This window comes from Nerophis lumbriciformis, linkage group LG08, assembly GCF_033978685.3.
Source record: "Nerophis lumbriciformis linkage group LG08, RoL_Nlum_v2.1, whole genome shotgun sequence".
Classification (NCBI taxonomy): Eukaryota; Metazoa; Chordata; class Actinopteri; order Syngnathiformes; family Syngnathidae; genus Nerophis; species Nerophis lumbriciformis.
The window spans coordinates 46,514,753-46,540,476 of record NC_084555.2 but is presented as its reverse complement, the minus strand read 5'-3'; the positions used below and the strand labels follow the sequence as shown (position 1 = coordinate 46,540,476).

Sequence of the window (25,724 nt, the reverse complement as noted above, 5' to 3'; positions counted from 1 at the left end):
TGAATGGTTTGAATAGGTTAAAAAATGTGGAAATGGTGAAAGTTTGAAAAATGGCCAATTCATTTTGAATGGGAAAAGTGTTAACCCGCCTGAATGCAGCTGAGATAGGCTCCAGCACCCCCCCGCCAAATCCAAAAGGAACAAGCGGTAGAAAATGGACGGATCCCAGAAAACTTGGAATTCTGGGAAATCTGTGATTCTTTGGAATTTGTCAAGGGAAAGCCCGCGATACCCAAATAGCTTTGGAGAATTCACACAATAAATAGATTAATTTTGGTGTAGAAGACCATTCACACAATAATAATTGTACTTTACAGAATATTATAGTAGGCTCCAACAGTTCTAATTTGGAATGTTTCCATTTTGTCTGTAGAATGTATCGCGGGCCAATAAAAAAACGAGGTGCAGGCCGCACTTTGGACACCCCTGCTTTAAAACATTTCAAACCTCCAGAGGACTCTAAAAAGACAACAGCAAATGAAATGTGCAAAAAAGTCAGGCTTGGACGTTGACACAAGTCAGGAATGAGGGTTTATTTCCCTCCGCCCGCTGTGGTCACACCGCACACGACAACAACGCTGGACTCCCTGGAACGCTGCCTCCTCCACATTGGCAAACAGACTTTAGAAACATGTGCCCTACGGTAGCATGTTGCATGGAATGTCACAAACAAACACTGAAAAGTGTTCAGAGCTTAAAAGATTTGACACATTATAAAGCATACATACCATGCGTCATGAAGGACGTAGTGACAAGTACTCACACACCACATTAGGTACACGTGCACTCAAACTCAGCCCTCAAAAAGATAACAATGCTCACTTGATTGGCACGGTTAAAGGGCAACTGCTCTTTTTGGGGATTTTGCCTATCCTTCACAACAAAAATGGACTCGTTCTCGGTAGACTGTATTATGATGATAGTATTTATTTGTACCATGAATTGATTAACGTGGACCCCGACTTAAACAAGTTGAAAAACTTATTGGGGTGTTACCATTTAGTGGTCAATTGTACGGAATATGTACTGTACTGTGCAATCTACTAATAAAAGTTTCAATCAATCAATCAAAAAAAAAAAAAAGTTAGCAATGCAGCTAATTCGCTAAAATCACTTAAAAATAACATTAACCGTTAACAATACTTTATTTACCTCCCGTAACCTGTATAATAACCCAGCTGTAGTGACATTGTTATTGTAAGAGCGAACACTGAGGAACTCTTTTTCTATCGTAGTCACACATCGGCTAGTTCAGTATTAGCCGTAAAAACTAACTTAAGTTTGTAATGCACAACACAATGCGATAAGACACCAATCCGTAGTGACTGAAAAACATGAACAATCATATTACAGTATCTGTAAAGTATTCGCCCATATTTCATGTTTTGTTTGTACACGGCTACCCAGACAGTGTAAGTACTGTAGTTGTAATAACAAACCTGGTGTGCTGCGTGTATCATGATCAATATTTAAAGTGTGACTCACTCGATGGACAGTTGTTCGTCTGGTCCAGTTGGCCAGGGACGGTTTTTTTTTTCCAATTGATTTTGGGTAAGCACTCCATTTATGTCGAAATAGCTGGGCTCCAAGTTCCACCTTTAAGCAGTAGTTCATCCTCTGTATATTCAGCTTCAAAAAGATAAGGTTGTGAATCCTCATTTGTCCAAAAATAGTCGTCTTTGTTGTCTATTGGCAAATCTGTTATGATTAGAAAACACACGCTTTTGTTTGCAGAAGTAGGAACACACATTTGTTGCCAGAAGTCGGACATGTGTTGCTATGGAAACAGAAATCAATGTGCTGAAGAATTCATTGATCAAAAGTATGGTAAATACTGAACATATTACATATTGTTTATGAACGTGTCTGTTACTACATTACATATACTACTCAGTGGCCTAGTGGTTAGAGTGTCCGCCCTGAGATCGGTAGGTTGTGAGTTCAAACCCGCTGGCCGAGTCATACCAAAGACTATAAAAATGGGACCCATTACCTCCCTGCTTGGCACTCAGCATCAAGGGTTGGAATTGGGGGTTAAATCACCAAAAATTATTCTTGGGCGTGGCCCCCGCTGCTGCTCACTGCTCCCCTCACCTCCCAGGGGGTGAACAAGGAGATGGGTCAAGTGCAGAGGACAAATTTCACCACACCTAGTGTGTGTGTGTGAGACAATCATTGGTACTTTAACTTTTATATACTTACAGCATATATATAAAACTCCGATGGAGCGAATCTTACTAGCTCAATTGTTAGCTGACTTTTGCTAGCATTTATTTACGAGTTCGCAATGCATTTAAAAAAAAAAAGAGAAAACATTTGTATTCTTGTCTCACATAAGGATTGTGAATGATAGGCAAAATTCCCCCCCAAAAAGTGCAGTTCCCCTTTCAGGGGAAAAACAAAAATGACATTTTTAGCGTAGAATCTGGCAAGCCAGTCTTTTACCGGGAAATTCCCAGCTATTCTCTCTAAATGGAAAAAGTGTATGGCTATTATTCAAAGGAAAACATTCTGGCAACTGAGCTTCCAGTTTTTGATGGTAGAATTGACCGTGGTTTTACAGTACCCTGGTCCAGTTGGGCCCGAAGCAGAATAGAAAAAATGTGACAAATATAAAATGTAATAACAGAGCTATTAAATACTAGACTAGAATAAAATGATACATCTAATCCACTTGTATTGTGAACGGTAGAAAACTTAAATATAAACATAAAGGGACTAAGGATAGAACCGTGTGGAACCCCTCAGATGAAATAGGGGAACTGCAATGTACAGGTGCTCCTAATTTGACAATTATATTCGCAAAGGCATCCGAGTGTAAGTAAATCCACGGCGCAGGTGTACCTAAAGACGCGAGCGGTGAGTGGGCTTTGGCGTTGGAACGTACGACATACTTGCGCGTGTAAACATGGACTAAGTGAGAACAAAAACGCCAACTAGGTTTTTTTTTTTCCATCTTTCCCCCTTACACTTGCTTGTAGTTGATGTGGCGTGTGATGAAGAAGCCCGTCCTCGGGGCGTCTTTATGGGGATAAAAGACAAGGCCACGCCCACGTTAGTCCCTCTTCCTTTCCTGCTCCTCCTCGGCGGCGGCATGGTGCCCCGGGAAGGCGTGCTGATATAGTTGCCTGTGGTTGGCCGCTACGTTGTACAGCTTGTGGAGCGCCTGCAGGGGGGTAAAGGTCAGAAGTCAAGGTGGAGGTAAGGTACGTTTAATGTGAGCGACGATGCACGGTGCTTTACCTCGTTGGTGTTCCCCTGCAGGTGCACAGGAGGGAAACAAACACACAGTAAGTGAGTACATGTCTCTGAATGTGCAGTCACACTACTTGTATCATACTTGCCAACCCTCACCATTTTCCCGGGAGACTCACGAATTTCAGTGCCCCTCCCGAAAATCTCCCGGGGCAACCATTCTCCCGAATTTCTCCCGATTTCCACCCGGACAACAATATTGGGGGCGTGCCTTAAAGGCATCCTCTACAATCTGTCGTCACGTCCGCTTTTCTTCCATACAAACAGCGTGCCGGCCCAGTCACATAATATATGCGGCTTATACACATACACATAAGTGAATGTAAGCATATTTGGTCAACAGCCATATAGGTCACACTGAGGGTGGCCGTAAAAACAAATCAAATCAAATCAACCTTATTTATAAAGCACATTTAAAATTTACCACAGGGGTAGCCAAAGTGTCATGTCTGTGTAATCATGTTTTGTTTTAAGTCATGTTTTGTTTAGTTATAGGACTCTTTAGTTTCTGTCTTTTCACTCCCTTGTCTTGTTTCCATGATTACCCCATTAGTTGCACCTGTTTTCGTTAATCATGTCTGTAGTATTTAAGTTCAGTGTTTTTCAGTTTGTCTTTCTGACGACCTCACCACATTTATGCTCTGTCCATGCCTGATACTTCTTTCCAAGTCAATTCCTCAAGCAACTATTTCTGTCCAAGCCAAGTAAGTTTTTGTTCCATGTTTATAGTCTTTTTGGTTTCATAGTTTGTTCTCCGCCATTGTGCGTGTTTTTTGTTTGTACTTTTTTGCTATAGTCTTTTGGTTTCATAGTTTATTCTCCGCCTCTGTGCGCGCTTTTTGTTTATTCCTTTTTTTTTTATAAATATAAATAAATCATGTACCTTCATTCCCGTCTCGCCCGTGCCAACTTTCCGTTGCATCCCGGAAAAGCAAACTCCCAGGACCAAGTCATGACACAAAGTGCTGTACAATGGACAGGTTAAAAGATAAAACGAGTACCGAGCAAACACAACACAACACAAACAGAACACGATAAAAAATAAATAAATAAAATAGAATAAATAAAAAATAAAAACAGGTTCACAGCAGGTGCATTATGGGGCGCCATTGCAGGATGGATATCACTCAGTGTTAAAAGCCATGGAATAAAAGTATGTTTTTAAGAGAGATTTAAAAACAGGAAGAGAGGAGGCTTGTCTAACACTCAGAGGTAGGTCGTTCCAGAGCTTGGGAGCAGCAACGGCGAAAGCTCTGTCACCTCTAAGCTTCTGCCTTGTGTCAGGGACCGTCAACAGCAGCTGATCGGCTGATCTTAAGGATCGGGTGGGGCAGTAAGGCTGAAGGAGGTCGGAGAGATAGGTTGGCGCGAGGTTGTTTAGACATTTAAAAACAAATAAAAGGAGTTTAAAATTGATTCGATAACGCACAGGGAGCCAGTGAAGGGACGCTAAAATAGGGGTGATGTGCTCACGTCTGCGGGTCTGTGTTAGCAGACGAGCAGCAGAGTTCTGCACGAGCTGCAGGCGGGCGAGGGAGGCCTGGCTAATGCCTACATACAGGGCATTACAGTAGCCAAGACGAGTCGAGATAAAGGCGTGGATTAATTTCTCAACATCATGTCCTGATAGAAGCGGTTTCACTTTCGCTATTTGGCGTAATTGATAAAAGCTTTTTTGTACGACGCTGCTGATTTATTTTTCGAATTTAAAATCTGAGTCGAACTTTACCCCCAGGTTTGTGACACAGTCGCTGAGATACGGGGTGAGTGCCGAGGTCAACAACTTTAACACTGTTACAAATATGAGCCACACTGTGAACCCACACCTAACAAGAATGACACACATTTCGGTAGAACATCCGCACCGTAACACAACATAAACACAACAGAACAAATACCCAGAACCCCTTGCAGCACTAACTCTTCCAGGATGCTACAATATACACCCCCACCCATCTCCCGAATTCGGAGGTCTCAAGGTTGGCAAGTATGACTTGTATACAACTCTTCACCTGCGGGAAAAAAAGTTTTGAGGCGTATACCCGCAAAATGAGGTGGCGACTTGTCCAGGGTACACCGCCTTCCTCCCGCATGCAGCTGAGATAGGCTCCAGCACCCCCCGCCACCACGAAAGGGACGAGCGGTAGGAAATGGATGGATGGATACGCGCAAAATGACCTTAAAAAACAACTAGCTAACAGTCTACATGCAAGAATCAATCAAACTCAAGTCTCAAAGGGCTGCACAAGCCACAACGACATCCTCGGTTCAGAGTCTACATAAGGGCAAGGAAAAACTCACAACCCAGTGGGATGTCAATGTGAAAGACTATGAGAAACCTTGGAGACTCTTCCATATCAGTAGGTGGCAGCGGGTAGCTAATTGCTTTGTAGATGTCGGAAACAGCGGGAGGCAGTGTGCAGGTAAAATTGCCTAATGCTTAAACCAAAAATAAACAAAAGGTGAGTGCCCCTAAGACAGGGGTCGGCAACCTTTACCAATCAAAGAGCCATTTTGACCAGTTTCACAAATTATAGAAAACAACGGGAGCCCCAAATTTTTTTTGAAATTTTTAAAAGAAATAACACTGCATACAATTTTTTTTTTTGCTTTGTACTATGTATAAACCAGGGGTCTCAGACACGCTGCCCACACCTTTATGTGGAATTTGTAAGCTGGTGCGGCACCCACTACAGCCAGCGTGCCTGTTCAGCCACACGTTGTATGGGGCTTCCGCTTGCTCACGTAGGTGACAGCAAGGCATACTTGCTCAACAACCACACAGGTCACACTGACGGTGGCGTTATAAAAAAAAAAAACTTTAACACTCTTACTAATAATGCGCCACATGGTGAACCCACACCAAACAAGAATGACAAACAAATTTCGGGAGAACATCTGCACCGTAACACAACATAAACACAACAGGACAAATACCCAGAATCCCATGCAGCTCTAAATCTTCCGGGATACATTATACACCCCGCCCACCTCAACCGACGCACAGAGGGGGGGTTGATGTGTGAGGGAGCAGGGTTGAGGTGGGGGCGGGGTTTGGTGGTAGCAGGGGTGTATAATGTAGCCCGGAAGAGTCAGGGCTGCATGGGATTCTGGGTGTTTGTTCTGTTGTGTTAAGGTGCAGATGTTCTCCCGAAATGTGTTTGTCATTCTTGTTTGGTTTTGGTTCAAAGTGCGGCGCATTATTAGTAAGAGTGTTAAAGTTGTTTTATATGACCACTGTCAGTGTAACCTGTGTGGCTGTTGACCAAGTATGCATTGCTGTCACGTAGGTGTGCAAGCAGAAAACATATATTGTATAACAATTGTTGGGCTGGCAAGCTGTTAATACAGATTGTAGAGGGCGCCAAATGTTGTACCATCATGGCACGCCCTTATTATAGACATAAGGGTGAAGATCGGTGAATATTAATCCCGGGAGTTTTCTGCGAGAGGCACTGAAATCCGGAAGTCTCACGGGAAAATTGGGGGGTTCAGCAAGTAAGCTGCTGAGCCGCATCAGAGTGATCAAAGAGCCGCATGCGGCTCCGGAGCCGCGGGTTGCCGACCCCTGCCCTAAGAAAAGGCATTGAAGCTTAGGGAAGGCCATGCAGAACGAAACTAAAACCTTGTTACATTGTTTAATGCATCCAGCGGGGCATCACAACAAAATTAGGCATAATAATGTGTTAATTCCACGACTGTATATATCGGTATCGGTTGATATCGGTATCAGTAATTAAGAGTTGGACAATATCGGATATCGGTAAAAAAGCCATTATCAGACATCTCTAGTTACTACAGTGACGTTGACGTCAATCTCTGAAAATAATCAAATATATTGTGAGCGGGATATTTAAAATGGCTGACTGAATTTGTGGCTTTTTGTGATGTCTAAACAGTGTTTTCACTTACTTTGCAGATTGTAGCTACAATGAAACACAATTAAGCATATAAAGTCATCTTGTTTTTTTTCCACTCAATTTTAGCAAGGCGCATTTTGACTTTGGAACGGTAGGACTTGGCTAAGAAAAGCTAGCATGCTAACAGTTAAGTAACAACATATTTGACTCTGAGGTGTGTACGCGCAATTTAGCCGAACAAAATACAACTAGCATGCTAACAGTTAAGTAACAACATCCATCCATCCATTTTCTACCGCTTATCCCTTCCGGGGGTGCTGGAGCCTATCTCAGCTGCATTTGGGCGGAAGGCGGGGTACACCCTGGACAAGTCGCCCCCTCATAACAGGGCCAACACAGATAGACAGACAACATTCACACTCACATTCACACACTAGGGCCAATTTAGTGTTGCCAATCAACCTATCCCCAGGTGCATGTCTTTGGAGGTGGGAGGAAGCCGGAGTACCCGGAGGGAACCCACGTGGTCACGGGGAGAACATGCAAACTCCACACAGAAATATCCCGAGCACAGGATCGAACCCAGGACCTTCGTATTGTGAGGCAGACGCACTAACCCCTCTTCCACCATGCTGCCCTTAGTAACAACATATTTGACTGAAGTCTATATCTGCAAAATGGGCTAAAACAAAAAAAGCTAGCGTGCGAGCAGTTAGCATGAGTCAAGTAACAATATAAGGGCAGAATAATAATCAGAATATGGCTGATTGCTTTTCTGCAATCAGACATGAGCGCTCCAAATCTCGGATTTAAAGGATAATTCTGCCATCTGGTGTCTGTTTGGATGCTGTGCAACTGCTGCATTTAGCACTTATTACATGCTTTTTAGCTTTTTTCCCCCCTTCTGTTAATCTTTTGTCTTTTGAGAGGAAGAGAAAATAGATGCCCTAAAACAGTGGTTCTCAACCTGGGTTCGATGGAACCCTAGGGGTTCGGTGAGTCGGGTTCAGGGGTTCGGCGGAGGTCAAGACACACCCGACTCGAGTAAATAAAAACGTTTCCCTATCGGCGTATTACGGATACGACAACAGCAAAAGTCAAACTGATTTGCAGGTGTGTCATTTGTTGTGAGTTTATGCACTGTGTTGGTTTTGTTGTTTGAACAAGGTGATGTTCATGCACGCTTCATTTTGTGCACCAGTAAAAAAACATGGTAACACTTTAGTATGGGGAACATATTCACCATCAATTAGTTGCTTATTAACATGCAAATTAGTAACATATTGGCTTTTAACTAGTCATTAAGTACTTAATAATGCCTTATTCGGCATGGCCTTATAACCCTAACCCTCTAACCCTAACCCTAACCCTAACCAAATAACTCTAAATTAAGTCTTTGTTACTTAGAATATGTTCCCCATACTAAAGTGTTACCAAAAACATATAACTTTGTCTTGAATTTGGAAAAAAAAAACATTTTATTTTTCACTAAGGAAGGGTTCGGTGAATGTCAGTGTTTCCCACACATTCATTTATTTGTGGCGGCCCGCCACGAAAGGATGACGTCCGCCACAAATGGATTTTTCGGCTTTTGACTCGCTCGACCGCTCATAAAAGCAATGGGACTGTCTGTGAATGTTGCTTGTAGTTACAACTCCGGTGCAGTAGGTGGCAGTAGCCTACTATGCATTGTAACTCCGCCAATAGCACTTAATTCACCTGGTGGGCCAGAAGAAGAAGAAGACGACAACGACGAAGTAAAAGAAGAACAGACCGATCGGATCAAAATACGAGGGTAATATAAGTTATAGGTAGATAGGTTATAGCTGCATCGCTCGCGGCTCGTCATATATTTAACGTTAATCCACTGACGGTGAGCAGCCTGACGCTGCTTCATTAACACCGCCGCTGTTTGACTCGGGGTCCGTGGCAGACGCACGCAGTAACAGTCACCTGTTTTCATACCGACGAGCTAACGTGTCCAGGTTATAACCCTATTGTCAATAAACACACATGGACTGAAGCTAAATTGTCCACTGTCCACTGCAGCATGTGAATGCAATGAAAAGAATAAAATCTGAGCCAACCAGCTGTTAAAATGTTGTCCAGGTTAATGTTTTGGCCATTAAAGGCCCTTCATTTCAAGATTTCAACTGTGATCGGGCTTTAAACAGGTGGCTGACCTGTTCAGATGGGTGTAACTGCTACTGGTCAAATAATGTGAAATAGCATTTAATTTTACATGTATGCAATGCCATTTAAATGTAATTATAGATAATAATAATAATAATAATAATAAATACTGTGTAGTGTTGTAAATAGTCAACGGGAAGAATTTTAGTAAGATATAAGCCATGAGCACTACACAGCCAGAAAAAAACCTAGGCAGGACAAGTACAAATATTGGGGCAAGTAGATTTGAGAAGTCGGGCAAGTAGAAAAAACCTTAACGTTGAACCCTGCATGTGTTGAGCTGCTGCCGCTTAAGGTTAGACAGCACTGTACATAGAGCGGTTCTGCTCGTTAGTAATAAATTCTAATGTTGGATGTTCACTCCTTCACACAGATGAGTATAGAAAAATATTTTCAACGGCCGAAAATGGCTCGACTTGGAGAGGAGGTAGGCCTACAGTCCGGACCACAGGTGCGACCTGTTCAGCAGCAGCAGGAGGAGGAGGAGGAGGTTGACTGACTGTGGCAGGACACCTCTGCCTCTGTTTCACTTCATGTTGCTGGTAAATAATATGGTTGTAGTAGTAGGCTAAAGTTGAATTATTTAGTATGCACTAATTAAAGGGGCAGAGCTTTAAGAGACATTTTAGCTTTTATATTTTATAAGATATATTTTTTGTAAGAACCACAATTAATAAATATATTTCAGTGAATCACTAATTGTTCAAATCTGTATATAAATATGTACATAAAATGTAATTATATTCCAACTCCGCGTTCTTCTTGGTCATCGCCGCTGCCGCCGCCACCCCCCAACCACACCACCACAAATAGATGCCTGTCCTGTGGGAAACACTGAATGTGCATATGAAACTGGTGGGGTTCGGTACCTCTAACAAGGTTAAGAACCACTGCCCTAAAAGTAATCGAGCAGAATAGAAGTCTTCTAGAACATGTGCACGCAAGACAATAATGAGAGAGAGAAAACTTCCTGTAAACAAAGACAGCAGGAAGGCTAGGGGGGATCACATTTGCTGATCCAATTTGATCACAAATGATTGTAATTTCCGGGCTATAGAGCGCACCTAATTTTAGGAGACAAAAAAATATTTGTACATATATTAGCCGCACCGGACTATACGCCGCAGATGTATGAAAGATTTTGTAAATGTTTATTTACATACCTTGTTGCAGAACGGTGCCTGTAACACAGCAGTAAAACAGCGGATTAATCAAAACAGAAGTGACCGTCGTGGACCCACTAGCAGCGGAAGCTAGCGCTCCAATCAGCTAAACAGACTCAATAACTCCACGGTGACGTTTTGGTAAGTTTGTTCAACTAAAACAATAAATACGGTAATACAAAAAGAATGCCATTGTACAAAACCCAAAACCAGTGAAGTTGGCACGTTGTGTAAATGGTAAATAAAAGCAGAATACAATGATTTGCAAATCCTTTTCAACTTATATTCAATTGAATAGACTGCAAAGACAAGATACTTAACGTTCGAAATGGTAAACAGGCATCAAATTCCTAATTTGATGCCTGTTTACCAGAAACATGTTTCAAAAAAGCTGGCACAAGTGGCAAAAATGAGTGAGAAAATTGAGGAATGCTCATCAAACACTTATTTGGAACATCCCACAGGTGAACAGGCTAATTGGGAACAGGTGGGTGCCATGATTGGGTATAAAAGCAGCTTCTATGAAATGCTCCGTCATTCACAAACAAGGATGGGGCGAGGGTCACAAATGCACGAGCAAATTGTCCAACAGTTTAAGAACAACATTTCTCAACCAGCTATTACAAGGAATTTAGGGATTTCCCCGGATATCATCAAAGGTTTCAGAGAATGTTCAGAGAATCTGGAGAAATCACTGCACCTAAGCGGCCGAAAACCAACATTGAATGCCCGTGTCCTTTGATCCCTCAGTGTGTAAAGGATATCACCACATGGACTCAGGAACACTTCAGAAAACCACTGTCAGTAACTACAGTTGGTCGCTACATCTGTAAGTGCAAGTTAAAACTCTACTATGCAAAGCGAAAGCCATTCATCAACAACACTCAGAAATGCTTCGCTGGGCCTGAGCTCATCTAAGATGGACTGATGCAAAGTGGAAAAGTGTTCTGTGGTCTGACGAGTCCACATTTCAAATTGTTTTTGGAAATTGCAGACGTCATGTCCTCCGGACCAAAGAGGAAAAGAACCATCCGGACTGTTCTAGGCGCAAAGTTGAAAAGCCAGCATGTGTGATGGTATGGGGGTGTATTAGTGCCCAAAACATGGGTAACTTACACATCTGTGAAGGCACCATTAATGCTGAAAAGTACATACAGGTTTTGGAGCAACATATGTTGCCATCCAAGCAACGTTATCATGGACGCCCCTGCTTATTTCAGCAAGACAATGCCAAGCCACGTGTTACAACAGCGTGTCTTCATAGTAAAAGAGTGCGGGTACTAGACTGGCCTGCCTGTAGTCCAGACCTGTCTCCCATTGAAAATGTGTGGCGCATTATGAAGTGTAAAATACCACAACAGAGACCCCGGACTGTTGAACAACTTAAGCTCTACATCAAGCAAGAATGGGAAAGAATTCCACCTGAAAAGCTTCAAAAATGTGTCTCCTCAGTTCCCAAAAGTTTTCTGAGTGTTAAAAGGAAAGGCCATGTAACACAGTGGTAAAAATGCCCCTGTGACAACTTTTTTGCAATGTGTTGCTGCCATTAAATTCTAAGTTAATGATTATTTGCACAAATAAAATACGTTTCTCAGTTGGAACATTAAATATCTTGTCTTTGCAGTCTATTCAATTGAATATAAGTTGAAAAGGATTTGCAAATCATTGTATTCTCTTTTTATTTACCATTTACACAACGTGACAACTTCACTGCTTTTGTAAGTTAATTAAACTAACACAGAAAACACAGTAAATGTGTTAGCATATTCGCTAATGCTAACAACGCAAGTTTGATTACATTACAATAGCACATACAAATATGCATGAAAACACTCCTACAGTCATCACACATGGGACGGTTTGGTAGGTATAATCAGTTTTAGTTATATTGCAAAACTTACAAGTGTTGCTTGGAGTAATGAATGAAGCAGAAACACTATGGACGAATATCAGGAAGTATATTGTCAACCCGCAGCAAAACTCGTCCAAAAGATGGCGCCTTTTCAGTGCCTTTGTCAGCGTTCATTGAAAACTTTTTGTTGAACACAAACTATTATGGCTGTTAGCGAAGAAAAATCCATAAATTAGCCGCACCGTTTTATAAGCCCGAGGGTGCAAAGCATTGGAAAAAAGTAGCGTCTTACAGTACGGAAATGACGGTAATGTTAAATGTTGGATTATTTAGTAGAATATGAACAAAAGTGGACCATGGATAGAAGCCTTTGCTTGTCAGGAAGATTTCCGGCTCTCTTTTATGCTAATTTTTCACGTCTCTGTCCTGGCTGCTCAGTACCATATTGCTACCTTCATCACAAGTCCACACTAACCATAAACGAATGGAACAGATGGTTTGGTTAGCAGTTGATGGGCGCATAACTGACCTGGTCCCACAGCGCTCCCGCCACCTGGTCGATGACGGCGCCCAGCTCCCTGTACTCGCCAGAGTAGCGAATGTAGGCCCAGGTGCAGAGCGTGATGAGCGCCAGGCCCAGGACCATGTTGCACAGGCTGGCGATGACGTCCACGCCCACAAAGCCTGTGATGCCCGCCGCCACGTACATGACGAAGATGACCACGAAGAGGGTGGCCGGCGTGCGGGCGGCGTGGAAAATGTTTTTGGAGTCATTGTGCTTGATGTACTGGACAAACACCTCGTCCACCTCGCCTTCCAGCTGCTGCAGGTAGCGGCGGCTGAACTCCTCGCCGCCCATCTTCTTCACGCCCCGGAACACTTGCAGCGCCTCCTCGCGGATGACGGCGTGGCGGGCCTGCAGCTCGCTGGGCGCCAGGAAGGGTCGGTCTCCGCCGCACACCTGGTAGACACGGGCAAACGTTCCATAACAAGACCCTTTGAGACGTCCTCCCGGACTTGGACCCACCTGCTCCATTTTCTTGTTGTACAGATCTTTGGCGGCCGCCACGGCTGCCAGGTTGTTGGCCTCGGCTGTCGCCTGACAGGAAATACATCAGCTCATCTCTCCACGCCATCTAAACGCCCGACTCTACGTTACCTGCAGCATGGACTTGGGATGCGGCAGCTCTTCGCCCTGGTAGATCTTGATGTACGCCTAAGAAGCAGAAACAAGAAGGTTTTATGACCAAAGATCAGAACCAGGTTTCGGCCCTTTCCGACCTTGAAGTACTCCAGCAGGCCTCGACAGGTGATTTTGCTTCCGTTGATCTCCTTCACGTCGATGTTGCCAGGACTGAGCAGCCACGGGACCAAAAGATTCAGGTTGCCGATGAACTCATCGTCGATCTCTGGAATAACACATAATAATAATAATAATAACTACCATATTTTTCGGACTATAAAATCATTTTATTTTCTCAAAAATCAAGTAACCCGATGCGCCTAATGTATGTATTAACTCTGGTTGCGCTTACCGACCTCGAAGCAATTTTATTTGGTACAAAGTGTAGTGATAAGTGTGACCAGTAGATAGCAGTCACACAAAATAAATAAGTGTGGACTAGAGATGTCGGCAGGCCTATATTATCGGCCGATAAATGCTTTAAAATGTAATATCGGAAATTATCGGTATCGTTTTTTTTATTATCGGTATCGTTTTTTATTTTTTTATTTTATTAAATCAACATAAAAAACACAAGATACACTTACAATTAGTGCACCAACCCAAAAACCTCCCTCCCCCATTTCAATCAATCAATCAATCAATGTTTATTTGTATAGCCCTAAATCACAAGTGTCTCAAAGGGCTGCTTTACACTCATTCACACAAAAGGTTTGTTTCTTTCTGTTATTAATATTCTGGTTCCTACATTATATATCAATATAGATCAATACAGTCTGCAAGGGATACAGTCCGTAAGCACACATGATTGTGCGTGCTGCTGGTCCACTAATAGTACTAACCTTTAACAGTTAATTTTACTAATTTTCATTAATTACTAGTTTCTATGTAACTGTTTTTATATTGTTTTACTTTCTTTTTTATTCAAGAAAATGTTTTTAATTTATTTATCTTACTTTATTTTATTAATATTTAAAAAAAGGACCTTATCTTCACCATACCTGGTTGTCCAAATTAGGCATAATAATGTGTTAATTCCACGACTATATATATCAGTATCGGTTGATATCGGTATCGGTTGATATCGATATCGGTAATTAAAGAGTTGGACAATATCGGATATCGGCAAAAAGCCATTATCGGACATCCCTAGAGTGGACTGCAGGTTGACGCCTGTTCACAAAATTATGTTAGCAAGTACAGGTTAGCAAGCAACACCAAAACGTTGATGTTTTATGGTTACACAATTTGGCAAAAAAATGTAGCATGTTAACTGTGAGAATGTGTCAACTACCAAGTTATATATATGACTGTGGGGTTAACAGTTACAAAATGTGTCAAAAACGTTAGCATGCTGACAGTGAGCATATGTCAAGTACCAAAGGTATGTGACTCTGGGATAAACAGTCACAGAATTTGCCAAAAAAGGTAGAATGCTAATGTTAGCATGTTAACAATGATCATATGTCAAGTACCAAGTTATGTGACTGGGGTAAACTGTTATTAAAATTACCAAAAATAATACATAATAATAATAACTACCATATTTTTTGTACTATAAGACGCTTAAAATCCTTTTGATTTTTATTTCAAAAATCGACCGTGTACCTTATAACCCGATGCGCCTAATGTACGTATTAACTCTGGTGGTGCTGACTGACCTTGAAGCAATTTTATTTGGTACAAGGTGTAATGATAAGTGTGACCAGTAGATGGCAGTCACACAAAATAAATGCGTGTGGACTGCAAGTTGACGCCTGTTCACTAAATGATGTTAGCAAGTACAGGTTAGCAAGCAACACCAAAACTTTGATGTTTCATTGAGAATATAGAACATTACTCACAGCGCTCAAAAATCAAAATGTTTTAGTACGACTTTGGTAAGCTACGATGCCGCACCGCTTGATGCATTGTCGGCGCATTACGTACTGTGCTTCAATATACGGCTGTTATGGTGTGTGTGTGTGTGTGTGTGTGTGTGTGTATAAGGACCCCAAAATGGCCCCTTTTGAGGATATTATCTGGTGTTTTGTTTCGCAATATTATGCAAAAACAACTTTTCTTATTTATTGGTACCTGCTGATGTGCGTCTCTCGATAGGCTTCAAGAGCTAGTCACCTGAAATGGTTTGCACTTCACAGGTGGGCTTGGAGCTCATCGAGAGAATGCCAAGAGTGTACAAAGCAGTAATCAGAGCAAGGGGTGGCTATTATGAAGAAACTAGAATATAAAACGTGTTTTCAGTTATTTCACCTTTTTTGGTTAAGTACATTAACTCCACATGTGTTCATTCATAGTTTTGATGCCTTCAGTGACAATCTACAATGTAAATAGTCATGAAAATAAAGATAATGCATTGAATGAGAAGGTGTGTCCAAACTTTTGGCCTGTACTGGATATTGGGTATCCAAAAAAGCTTTCGTAATAAAGACACAAGTTAACCTCCATATATTTCCTACAGAAAACATTATTGATGTGTTCCATATTTTCTCTTTCAGCTTGCCTTGACAAAGCCCAAAGAGGTGTACTTTACCCAAAATTCGTCCGTCAAAGTGCGGGTTGGTGGCCACCTTGAGGCCCGGGTGAGGCATCAGGAAGCAGGAGATGTTGGTGAAACACGAGTGGATGTGTTTGCGCACGTTCTGCAGCTCCTCATGCTGGTTCTCTGAGATCTAAAGGCACGGACAAAAAAAAAAACACTTTTAAAAAGGTTCCAACATTCTACTTCCCGCCTGAAAGGTTGGTTGTGCTCACTGACCTTCAGTCTCTTTTCCAGGAACTTCATGCCTCCTTCCTGCCCGTATGGAAACTCGTAAGGGAAACTCCAGTCTCGGATGAGGAATATCATGGACTGACGAAGACGAGTCAGCATGTCATTGTACAAGACACTGCCAAGCGATGGGTGAGCAAATCATGCAAAATACCTGAAACGGTTTCAGAAAAGTCTCCTCCATCGCGAGTCGGCCATACTCGGTGAACAGCTGGGGTAAAGTCACGTGACATCTTGTCATCAGGTGAATTGCACAAATAGCTTACATTTCATAAAGTATTACAGGAATGCATTGGCCTTCAATGCAAAAGGAGGCGGTATACTTCCAGAAGCTCATAGCTAAAGTCTCACTGCTGCTCTCTCAGGTACAAAGTGGTACTACAGCAAGGTGCAGTCTAGGTTAGCTTGTTTCTATTAAGTCATTTTTAGTTGTTTACATCATTAAATCATGAAGAACTAGATAAAACCGCTGGATGCTGACCACTCATCATATGGAGTCATTTAAAAACATCACCGGGAGGTTGATTACAGCCACCGCTGTTCAATCCAATGTTTTGGATTCCAATTGGAGACCCCGGCTGTTATTTGATTAGACCACGCACCTGGAGACGAGGCGTACCTGGAGACCGATTTCGGTACCTTTTTTTTTTCCGGTGATACCCAATACCAAGTCATGTAAAATGAAACGATACCATATTTCAATAGCCTTGTTGCAGACTGGACAGCAGCTCCAGCACTTGGTGGGCAAACATGCGTATTCATAGCATAATGTTGGGATTTTGGGGTGGGGGAATTACATCCACACAATGTAATCTCCATACATCGTGTGGAGCTGCGCCCCTAAATCAACAATCCTCCATCATGGCAAATAAACTACTACTGGCTAAACATGGCAGAGTGAGAGGAAGCAGGAGCAGGCTTGCCAATCGCTAAACTACAGAAGTTGCTTTGGTTTTTGTTTCGTTATTGCGTACTATTGACTTTCCTGTTCAACAATTGTATGTATTGAAATAAAATGAGGAACTCGTTTAAATATTGTGTTGGTATGTATGTTGTACCGTTGGGAACTGGAATTGAAACGAGGAACCGGGATGATGACAATTCAAACAATGCCAGACCAGTTCACTGTTAAATGTAGGATTTAGAGTGCTGTCGTTTTTTTATGAGTCTAAATACACTTTTAAATGTGTTGTAATCATGAGTAATCACAGATTATTACACGCTTGCATTATTTAAATTAACTTTAATAAAATTAAAAAAACGAGATTGATTTTTCAGTGTGCGGCCCTCAGTGGAAAAAGTTTGGAAACCTCTGCTTCAATGGAATACAACAGTGATTCTCAAACTGTAATACGTGTACCTCTCGTGGTATGCGGGCTCATTCCAGTGATTCGCCAAATAATCAATTAAATATTGTTACTGTTCTAATTGTCTGTAATGTTATTGTGGTCAAAAATATGACCTATGCTTGTTAAATAAAACCTCTGCCTTGTTTTTAATGAATACTTAGGCCTACTATGCTACTGTGTTTTAATGTTGGTCATTATGGTGGTACTTGGAGAGCCAGGTGCTTGGTAGGACTTGGTGAAAAAAAGTTAGAGAACCTTTGGAATAAAAGCTTTGGAATGTTTACAGTATGCTAAAATATGCACAGTAATGCATTTTATTTGAGATATTTTGTAGATTCATATCTTTTTGCCTTTTATCATGTATTTTATTCATTATTGCATACACTTGCACTTTGTCCAAAGGTTATTTTTAAAGTGCTCTACCTGCAGGTGCTGAAGGTCGTCCTCCTGGACGTTCTGTGAGATGTTGTAAACCTAAACAAGAGTCATTGTGAGTATGAGTATAGAAAATGATATGCTCCTGTGTTTTACCTGCATGGAACTGATCATGGTGCTCAGGGCGAAGACGGTGGCCGAGTCCCTGAGTGTGGACTGGCTGTCAAAGGTGCCTTGTGTGTCCATGAGCAAGACTGCCACCTGTGTCGTCGTTGTCGTGACGATAAAGGTGACGCGGGTGAACATTCTTCATTTTGCTCCACATCAATATGTACAAACAACAACAACAACACAGATGTGACCTTTGTTCCATCAGGCCGGTCCACCAGGAAGACCTCGCTCCAGATCTGGATCCCGGTGGTCTCCCTCTCTGAGCCCCCCCTCCAGGAGAAGCCGGTCAGAGGCTCGTCAGCCAGGCCTAGCCAGTCCTCACGCGCCTGAACAATGTGAGGTATAGTCTGGTTAGGTTTCTTCTGGGCGTCAAGTAGCCTTGAGGTACCTTCATGTTTGCACTAGAACTGAAGGTACCTACATGGTTGTACTAGAACTGAAAGTACCTACAAGGTTGTGCTAGAACTGAAGGTACCTACATGGTTGTACTAGAACTGAATGTACCTACATGGTTTTACTAGAACTGAAGGTACCTACATGGTTGTACTAGAACTGAAGGTACCTTCATGGTTATACTAGAATCTTTAGGTAACTACATGGTTGTATTTGAACTTTAGGTACCTACATGGTTGTACTAGGACTGAAGGTACCTACATGGCTGTACTAGAACTTTAGTTACCTACATGGTTGTATTAGAACTGAAGACACCTACATGGTTGTACTAGAACTTTAGGTATCTACCAGTGACGTGCAGTCACTAGAGGCAGGTGAGGCAGAGCCTCACCTGCCATCATGGAAAGAAAAAAAATGTAAAAAGAAAAAAAATAATTAAATTGTTATATGTAGCCAGTGATTATACTATAGAGTTATTTTCCATTTAACTTCACCAGTTTTAGATTATTTTTATTCAAAATCGCTGAATTTTCACATTTGCCGTTCAAATACTGAGAAGAGACGGTGCAGTGATCAGCAGCCAGTTGAGGCACGTCACTCAGTGCCTCAACATGGATTCCGGACTCGGCTAACTGCTGGCCTGCTGTGCAGTGAGACTGTATTGCTATATGAACTATATTATACATTTCCATAGTTTAGTTAGCTGAGGTATATAATGTACAGTGTATTTTGTCAACAACTGCATGTGTGTAACATATTTCTTGTGCTGAGCGATCATAAAACGGCTGCAAAAGACGCACTGGCTGAGGCTCCAGTAATCCCGCCTCCTGCACCCCCGCCGTAGAATTGTTATATCAACTAAAGCCCACACTTAAACTTTCCACGTGCAACATTGAATCTATTTAAAAAAGTTATTTTATAAGAAGCCAAAAAGTGCAAAAACAATAATGTTCGTGTTGGAGGAGTTGTGAATGACTGCAGGGCCACAACATTAGGTACACCTGCAGACTGCAGGTGTACCTAATTCACAACTCCTCCAACACGAACATTATTGTTTTTGCACTTTTTGGCTTCTTATTAAATAACTTTTGTAACCTATTTTCATGGGCTTTTCTCTTTGTGATATTAATTTACTGTTATGCGCCGTTATACAGTATATGCCTTGAGCTCTTATTTTGAAGGCGCTAAGAGCGGAAGTCATGACATGGAGTGGAGCGGAGGTTTTTGAAAGAAGGTAAATAAAGTGGTCCTCGTGTAAACTGGAGCCTCCGTGTTTGTTATTTTGTAGTTTCATACAGTATAGGCGACATTTATAAACCCTCGGTTACACTTTTTTAAATAGATTCAATCTTGCACGTGGAAAGTTTAAGTGAGGGCTTTAGTTGTGGACTTCATTTATAAGTAAAGGTAAGACCATAATAACGTTTTTTATTATTAAATGTGCTTTTTTGTGTGCTACAGTTTGTATGTGTAAAGTTAAAGTTAAGTTAAAGTACCAATGATTGTCACACACACACTAGGTGTGGTGAAATTTGTCGTCTGCATTTGACCCATCCCCTTGTTCACCCCCTGGGAGGTGAGGGGAGCAGTGGGCAGCAGCGGCGCCGCGCCCGGGAATCATTTTTGGTGATTTAACCCCCAATTCCAAGCCTTGATGCTGAGTGCCAAGCAGGGAAGAATGCTGGTATGAGCTTTTAAACATAACCCGTTAACTGCTGCCAATCAAATGGTGAATAAGATACTCTTTAGGGTTCATATGTTTGTAAGTCTGACTGTGATGAAGTCAGTGCCTCACCAGCCATCAACCTCACCCCCCGTCACTGGTATCTACATGGTTGTACTAGAACTTTAGGTACCTACATGGTTGTACTAGAACTTTAGGTACCTACATGGTTGTACTAGAACTTTAGGTACCTACATGGTTGTACTAGAACTTTAGGTACCTACATGGTTGTACTAGAACTGAAGGTACCTACTGTACATGGTTGTGCTAGAACTGAAGGTACCATCATGGTTGTACTAGAACTGAATGTACCTACATGGTTTTACTAGAATTGAAGGTACCTACATGGTTGAACTAGTACTGAATGTACCTACATGGTTGTACTAGAACTGAAGGTACCTACATGGTTGTACTAGAACTGAAGGTACCTACATGGTTGTACTAGCACTGAAGGTACCTACATGGTTGTACTAGCACTGAAGGTACCTACATGGTTGTACTAGAACTGAAGGTACCTACATGGTTTTACTAGAACTGAATGTACCTACATGGTTGTACTAGAACTGAAGGTACCTACATGGTTGTACATGTAGCGCAGCATGAAGTCCATGAGGAAGGACTTCCCCTTCCGGAAGGCTCCCGCCACAGAGATGGCCACCACCTCGCGGTCTCGGACCTCCTCCGCCAGCAGGATGCGACTCAACGCCGCCTCGTCCAGCTCGAAGGTGTGGTCGTCTTTGACCAGCAGGACCTGGATGGGCCGCGCCCGCCCGTCTGACTCCTCCTCCTCCGAACTCCAGTCGTAGACATTCTTGTCGCCGAGAGACCCTGCCGTGACGGGAAAATCTTCTTTATCATGTCCGAAAAGGAGTAGGAAGAAGCAGAGCTTATTTAATCCTACCCTTTTCTGTATCATAGCAGTTTTTAACCCATTTGTTTGTTCTCTATTTGTTACACAACTGTGAATAAATAAATGAGTAAATGCATTAATTAATGTAGAATGAGTAAGTAAAAATTATTAAATACATAAATAAACAATAAAGAAAGTTCTCATAGATAAATAGTGCCTTTCAAAAATAAAACCGTTTAGATAATAAATATTGTATGAAAAGCAATACAATAGAGTGTAGTACAAACAACTTTAGTAGTTTTATGAAATAATGTAATAATAATGTGCATTTTCCTTAGAGTGGACTTGTATGATGTCTCCGTCAAACACACCATCAGCAGCTTCTTCATATTTTTATGGGAAAATAGCTGCTTTTTAAATATTATTTTAACGTTCCACTCCCATTCCTTCACCAAGTTAGCTGATTATGCTATCTGTCATATTTTGTATATAAATTATTTATTTCATTCAATGAATATCAGCTAAATGTATGTCCATCTCTAGCTATAAGATAATGTTAGCGAGTAGGACTGGATGTTTTAGTCGGTCACTGGGACATTCGCTAACAATAATTAGTGGCAGCAAGGCTCGTAACCTAAAACAAAACAATTCTTGACTTAAAGAATCATGACTTAAAGCAACATTAGCAAAAAAGCTAGCCTGCTAATATTAGAATGCTAACGATTGTGTCGCGGACACCCATGACTTAAAGCAAAATTAGCAAAAAAGCTAGCCTGCTAATATTAGAATTCTAACGATTTTGTCGCGGACACCCATGACTTAAAGCAAAATTTGCAGAAAAGCTAGCCTGCTAATATTAGAATTCTAACGACTGCTAATATTAGAATTCTAACGACTGCTAATATTAGAATGCTAACGATTGTTTCGCGGATACCCATGACTTAAAGCAAAATTAGCAAAAAAGCTAGCCTGCTAATATTAGAATTCTAAAGACTGCTAATATTAGAATTCTAACGATTTTGTCGCGGATACCCATGAATTAAAGCAAATTTAGCAAAAAAAGATAGCCTGCTAATATTAGAACGCTAACGATTGTGTCGCGGACACCCATGACTTAAAGCAAATGTATCAAAAAGGCTAGCCTGCTAATATTAGAATGCTAACGATTGTGTCGCGGACACCCATGACTTAAAGCAAAATTTGCAAAAAAGCTAGCCTGCTAATATTAGAATTCTAACGACTGCTAATATTAGAATTCTAACGACTGCTAATATTAGAATGCTAACGATTGTGTCGCGGATACCCATGACTTAAAGCAAAATTAGCAAAAAAGCTAGCCTGCTAATATTAGAATTCTAAAGACTGCTAATATTAGAATTCTAACGATTTTGTCGCGGATACCCATGAATTAAAGCAAATTTAGCAAAAAAAGCTAGCCTGCTAATATTAGAATGCTAACGATTGTGTCGCGGGCACCCATGACTTAAAGCAAATTTAGCAAAAAGGCTAGCCTGCTAATATTAGAATGCTAACGATTGTGTCGCGGACACCCATGACTTAAAGCAAAATTAGCAAAAAAGCTAGCCTGCTAATATTAGAATTCTAACGACTGCTAATATTAGAATGCTAACGATTGTGTCACGGATACCCATGACTTAAAGCAAAATTAGCAAAAAAGCTAGCCTGCTAATATTCGAATGCTAACGATTTTGTCGCGGACACCCATGACTTAAAGCAAAATTTGCAAAAAAGCTAGCCTGCTAATATTCGAATGCTAACGATTTTGTCGCGGACACCCATGACTTAAAGCAAAATTAGCTAAAACGCTAGCCTGCTAATATTAGAATTCTAACGACTGCTAATATTAGAATTCTAACGACTGCTAATATTAAAATTCTAACGATTGTGTCGCGGGCCACACTTTGGACACCCATGACTTAAAGTAAAAATTAACAAAAAAGCTAGCCTGCTAATATTAGAATGCTAACGATTTTGTCGCGGACACCCATGACTTAAAGCAAAATTTGCAAAAAAAAAACTAGCCTGCTAATATTAGAATGCTAACGATTTTGTCACGGACACCCATGACTTAAAGCAAAATTTGCAAAAAAGCTAGCCTGCTAATATTCGAATGCTAACGATTTTGTCGCGGACACCCATGACTTAAAGCAAAATTAGCTAAAACGCTAGCCTGCTAATATTAGAATTCTAACGACTGCTAATATTAGAATTCTAACGACTGCTAATATTAAAATTCTAACGATTGTGTCGCGGGCCACACTTTGGACACCCATGACTTAAAGTAAAAATTAATAAAAAAGCTAGCCTGCTAATATTAGAATGCTAACGATTTTGTCGCGGACACCCATGACTTAAAGCAAAATTTGCAAAAAAAAGCTAGCCTGCTAATATTAGAATGCTAACGATTTTGTCGCGGACACCCATGACTTAAAGCAAAATTTGCAAAAAAGCTAGCCTGCTAATATTTGAATGCTAACGATTTTGTCGCGGACACCCATGACTTAAAGCAAAATTAGCTAAAACGCTAGCCTGCTAATATTAGAATTCTAACGACTGCTAATATTAAAATTCTAACGATTGTGTCGCGGGCCACACTTTGGACACCCATGACTTTAAGCAAAATTAGCCTTAAAGGCTAGCCTGCTAATATTAGAATTCTAACGATTGTGTCGCGGACACCCATGACTTAAAGCAAAATTTGCAAAAAAGCTAGCCTGCTAATATTAGAATTCTAACGACTGCTAATATTAGAATTCTAACGACTGCTAATATTAGAATGCTAATGATTGTGTCGCGGGTACCCATGACTTAAAGCAAAATTAGCAAAAAAGCTAGCCTGCTAATATTCGAATGCTAACGATTTTGTCGCGGACACCCATGACTTAAAGCAAAATAAGCTAAAACGCTAGCCTGCTAATATTAGAATTCTAACGACTGCTAATATTAGAATTCTAACGAATGTGTCGCGGGCCACACTTTGGACACCCATGACTTTAAGCAAAATTAGCCTTAAAGGCTAGCCTGCTAATATTAGAATTCTAACGATTGTGTCGCGGACACCCATGACTTAAAGCAAAATTTGCAAAAAAGCTAGCCTGCTAATATTAGAATTCTAACGACTGCTAATATTAGAATTCTAACGACTGCTAATATTAGAATTCTAACGACTGCTAATATTAGAATGCTAATGATTGTGTCGCGGGTACCCATGACTTAAAGCAAAATTTGCAAAAAAGCTAGCCTGCTAATATTCGAATGCTAACGATTTTGTCGCGGACACCCATGACTTAAAACAAAATTAGCTAAAACGCTAGCCTGCTAATATTAGAATTCTAACGACTGCTAATATTACAATTCTAACGATTGTGTCGCGGGCCACACTTTGGACACCCATGACTTAAAGTAAAAATTAACAAAAAAGCTAGCCTGCTAATATTAGAATGCTAACGATTTTGTCGCGGACACCCATGACTTAAAGCAAAATTTGCAAAAAAAAACTAGCCTGCTAATATTCGAATGCTAACGATTTTGTCGCGGACACCCATGACTTAAAGCAAAATTAGCTAAAACGCTAGCCTGCTAATATTAGAATTCTAACGACTGCTAATATTAGAATGCTAACGATTTTGTCGCGGACACCCATGACTTAAAGCAAAATTAGCATAAAAGCTAGCCTGCTAATATTAGAATTCTAACGACTGCTAAATTCTAACGATTGTGTCACGGGCCACACTTTGGACAGCCATGACTTAAAGCAAAATGAGTAAAAAGGCTAGCCTTAGCAACAACGGACATTCCCAAACGGGGCGGGCTCCCAACCTGCCTGTGGCGGCCATTTTCGGTGGTGACCAACACAGGTGTGACCGCATTAACGTCACTCTCAACGAAAAGTGCTTTGCCGTGTTGGCTTCTAGAAGCTTATTCCAGCCATGACGACGAGGCACCGAAAGGGAAAGCGACATAACGCACCTGTGACAGATGCGGTGTGAATAATTCAAGTCATCCCCCTTGTGAGGGGAAGACGAGGCCGCGCCCAGACGCTCCCATCATGGCCGCGTTAAGTAGGTCAGACCTTCTTCTCACCGTACGTCCTTTCACCTTTTTAAAGCATACAAAATGACGTCATCGCCCTCAAAGACGTCGGATCGTCGCCGCTGCAACGTTACATAATTACCGATGGCGTCAAAAAAAAAATCATTTCCTGCCGCAATAATCACACATAAGTGGCGGGCTCGGCATCACGTGACACGAAGGCAGCCCGAACATGATGATGGAGGCTCGTGCCGACGCCGATTCGGCCCGACAACAACAAGCGTGGAGAAATGACGTGTAGTGAATTAAAGGTGACATACGTACACTCACCCCAGCTGTCTCTGTCTTTGCGGTGTTTCGCCATGGCGCACCTGCAGGAAGACCAACAAGAATCCCTCTGTTTTTGGTTTTATTCCCCCTGCTGAGTGCACCACCCTAGTCGGCAGTCATTTGCGGATGATGCGCCTTCTGGAGGAAATCTTCCCCAGCGATGCTCGCATTGCAGGAGGAGGAGGAGGAGGAGGAAGAGGGTGG

General features: G+C 41.6%; 1 protein-coding gene across 6 annotated transcripts; it reads right to left on the bottom strand.

Annotated features, from left to right (window-relative positions):
* Positions 1–1,602: 1,602 nt before the first annotated feature.
* On the bottom strand, positions 1,603–25,668 carry atl1 (atlastin GTPase 1). Of its 6 annotated transcripts, none has more exons than XM_061969060.1 (15): positions 25,515–25,668; positions 20,865–21,115; positions 18,363–18,497; positions 18,157–18,261; positions 18,049–18,099; positions 16,431–16,487; positions 16,265–16,357; positions 16,040–16,178; positions 13,605–13,732; positions 13,483–13,539; positions 13,351–13,422; positions 12,853–13,284; positions 10,472–10,489; positions 3,244–3,258; positions 1,603–3,166 (listed from the first exon to the last, which is right to left on the bottom strand). In XM_061969060.1, the coding sequence occupies exons 1-15, from the start codon at positions 25,552–25,554 to the stop codon at positions 3,056–3,058; spliced, it is 1,704 nt and encodes a 567-aa protein (XP_061825044.1). In that variant the 5' UTR covers positions 25,555–25,668; the 3' UTR covers positions 1,603–3,055. The 6 variants fall into 6 exon arrangements, with proteins under 6 accessions (XP_061825044.1, XP_061825045.1, XP_061825048.1 ...); XM_061969061.1 differs by having other exon boundaries at positions 25,521–25,668; XM_061969064.1 differs by lacking the exon at positions 25,515–25,668 and adding an exon at positions 25,128–25,405.
* Positions 25,669–25,724: the final 56 nt, after the last annotated feature.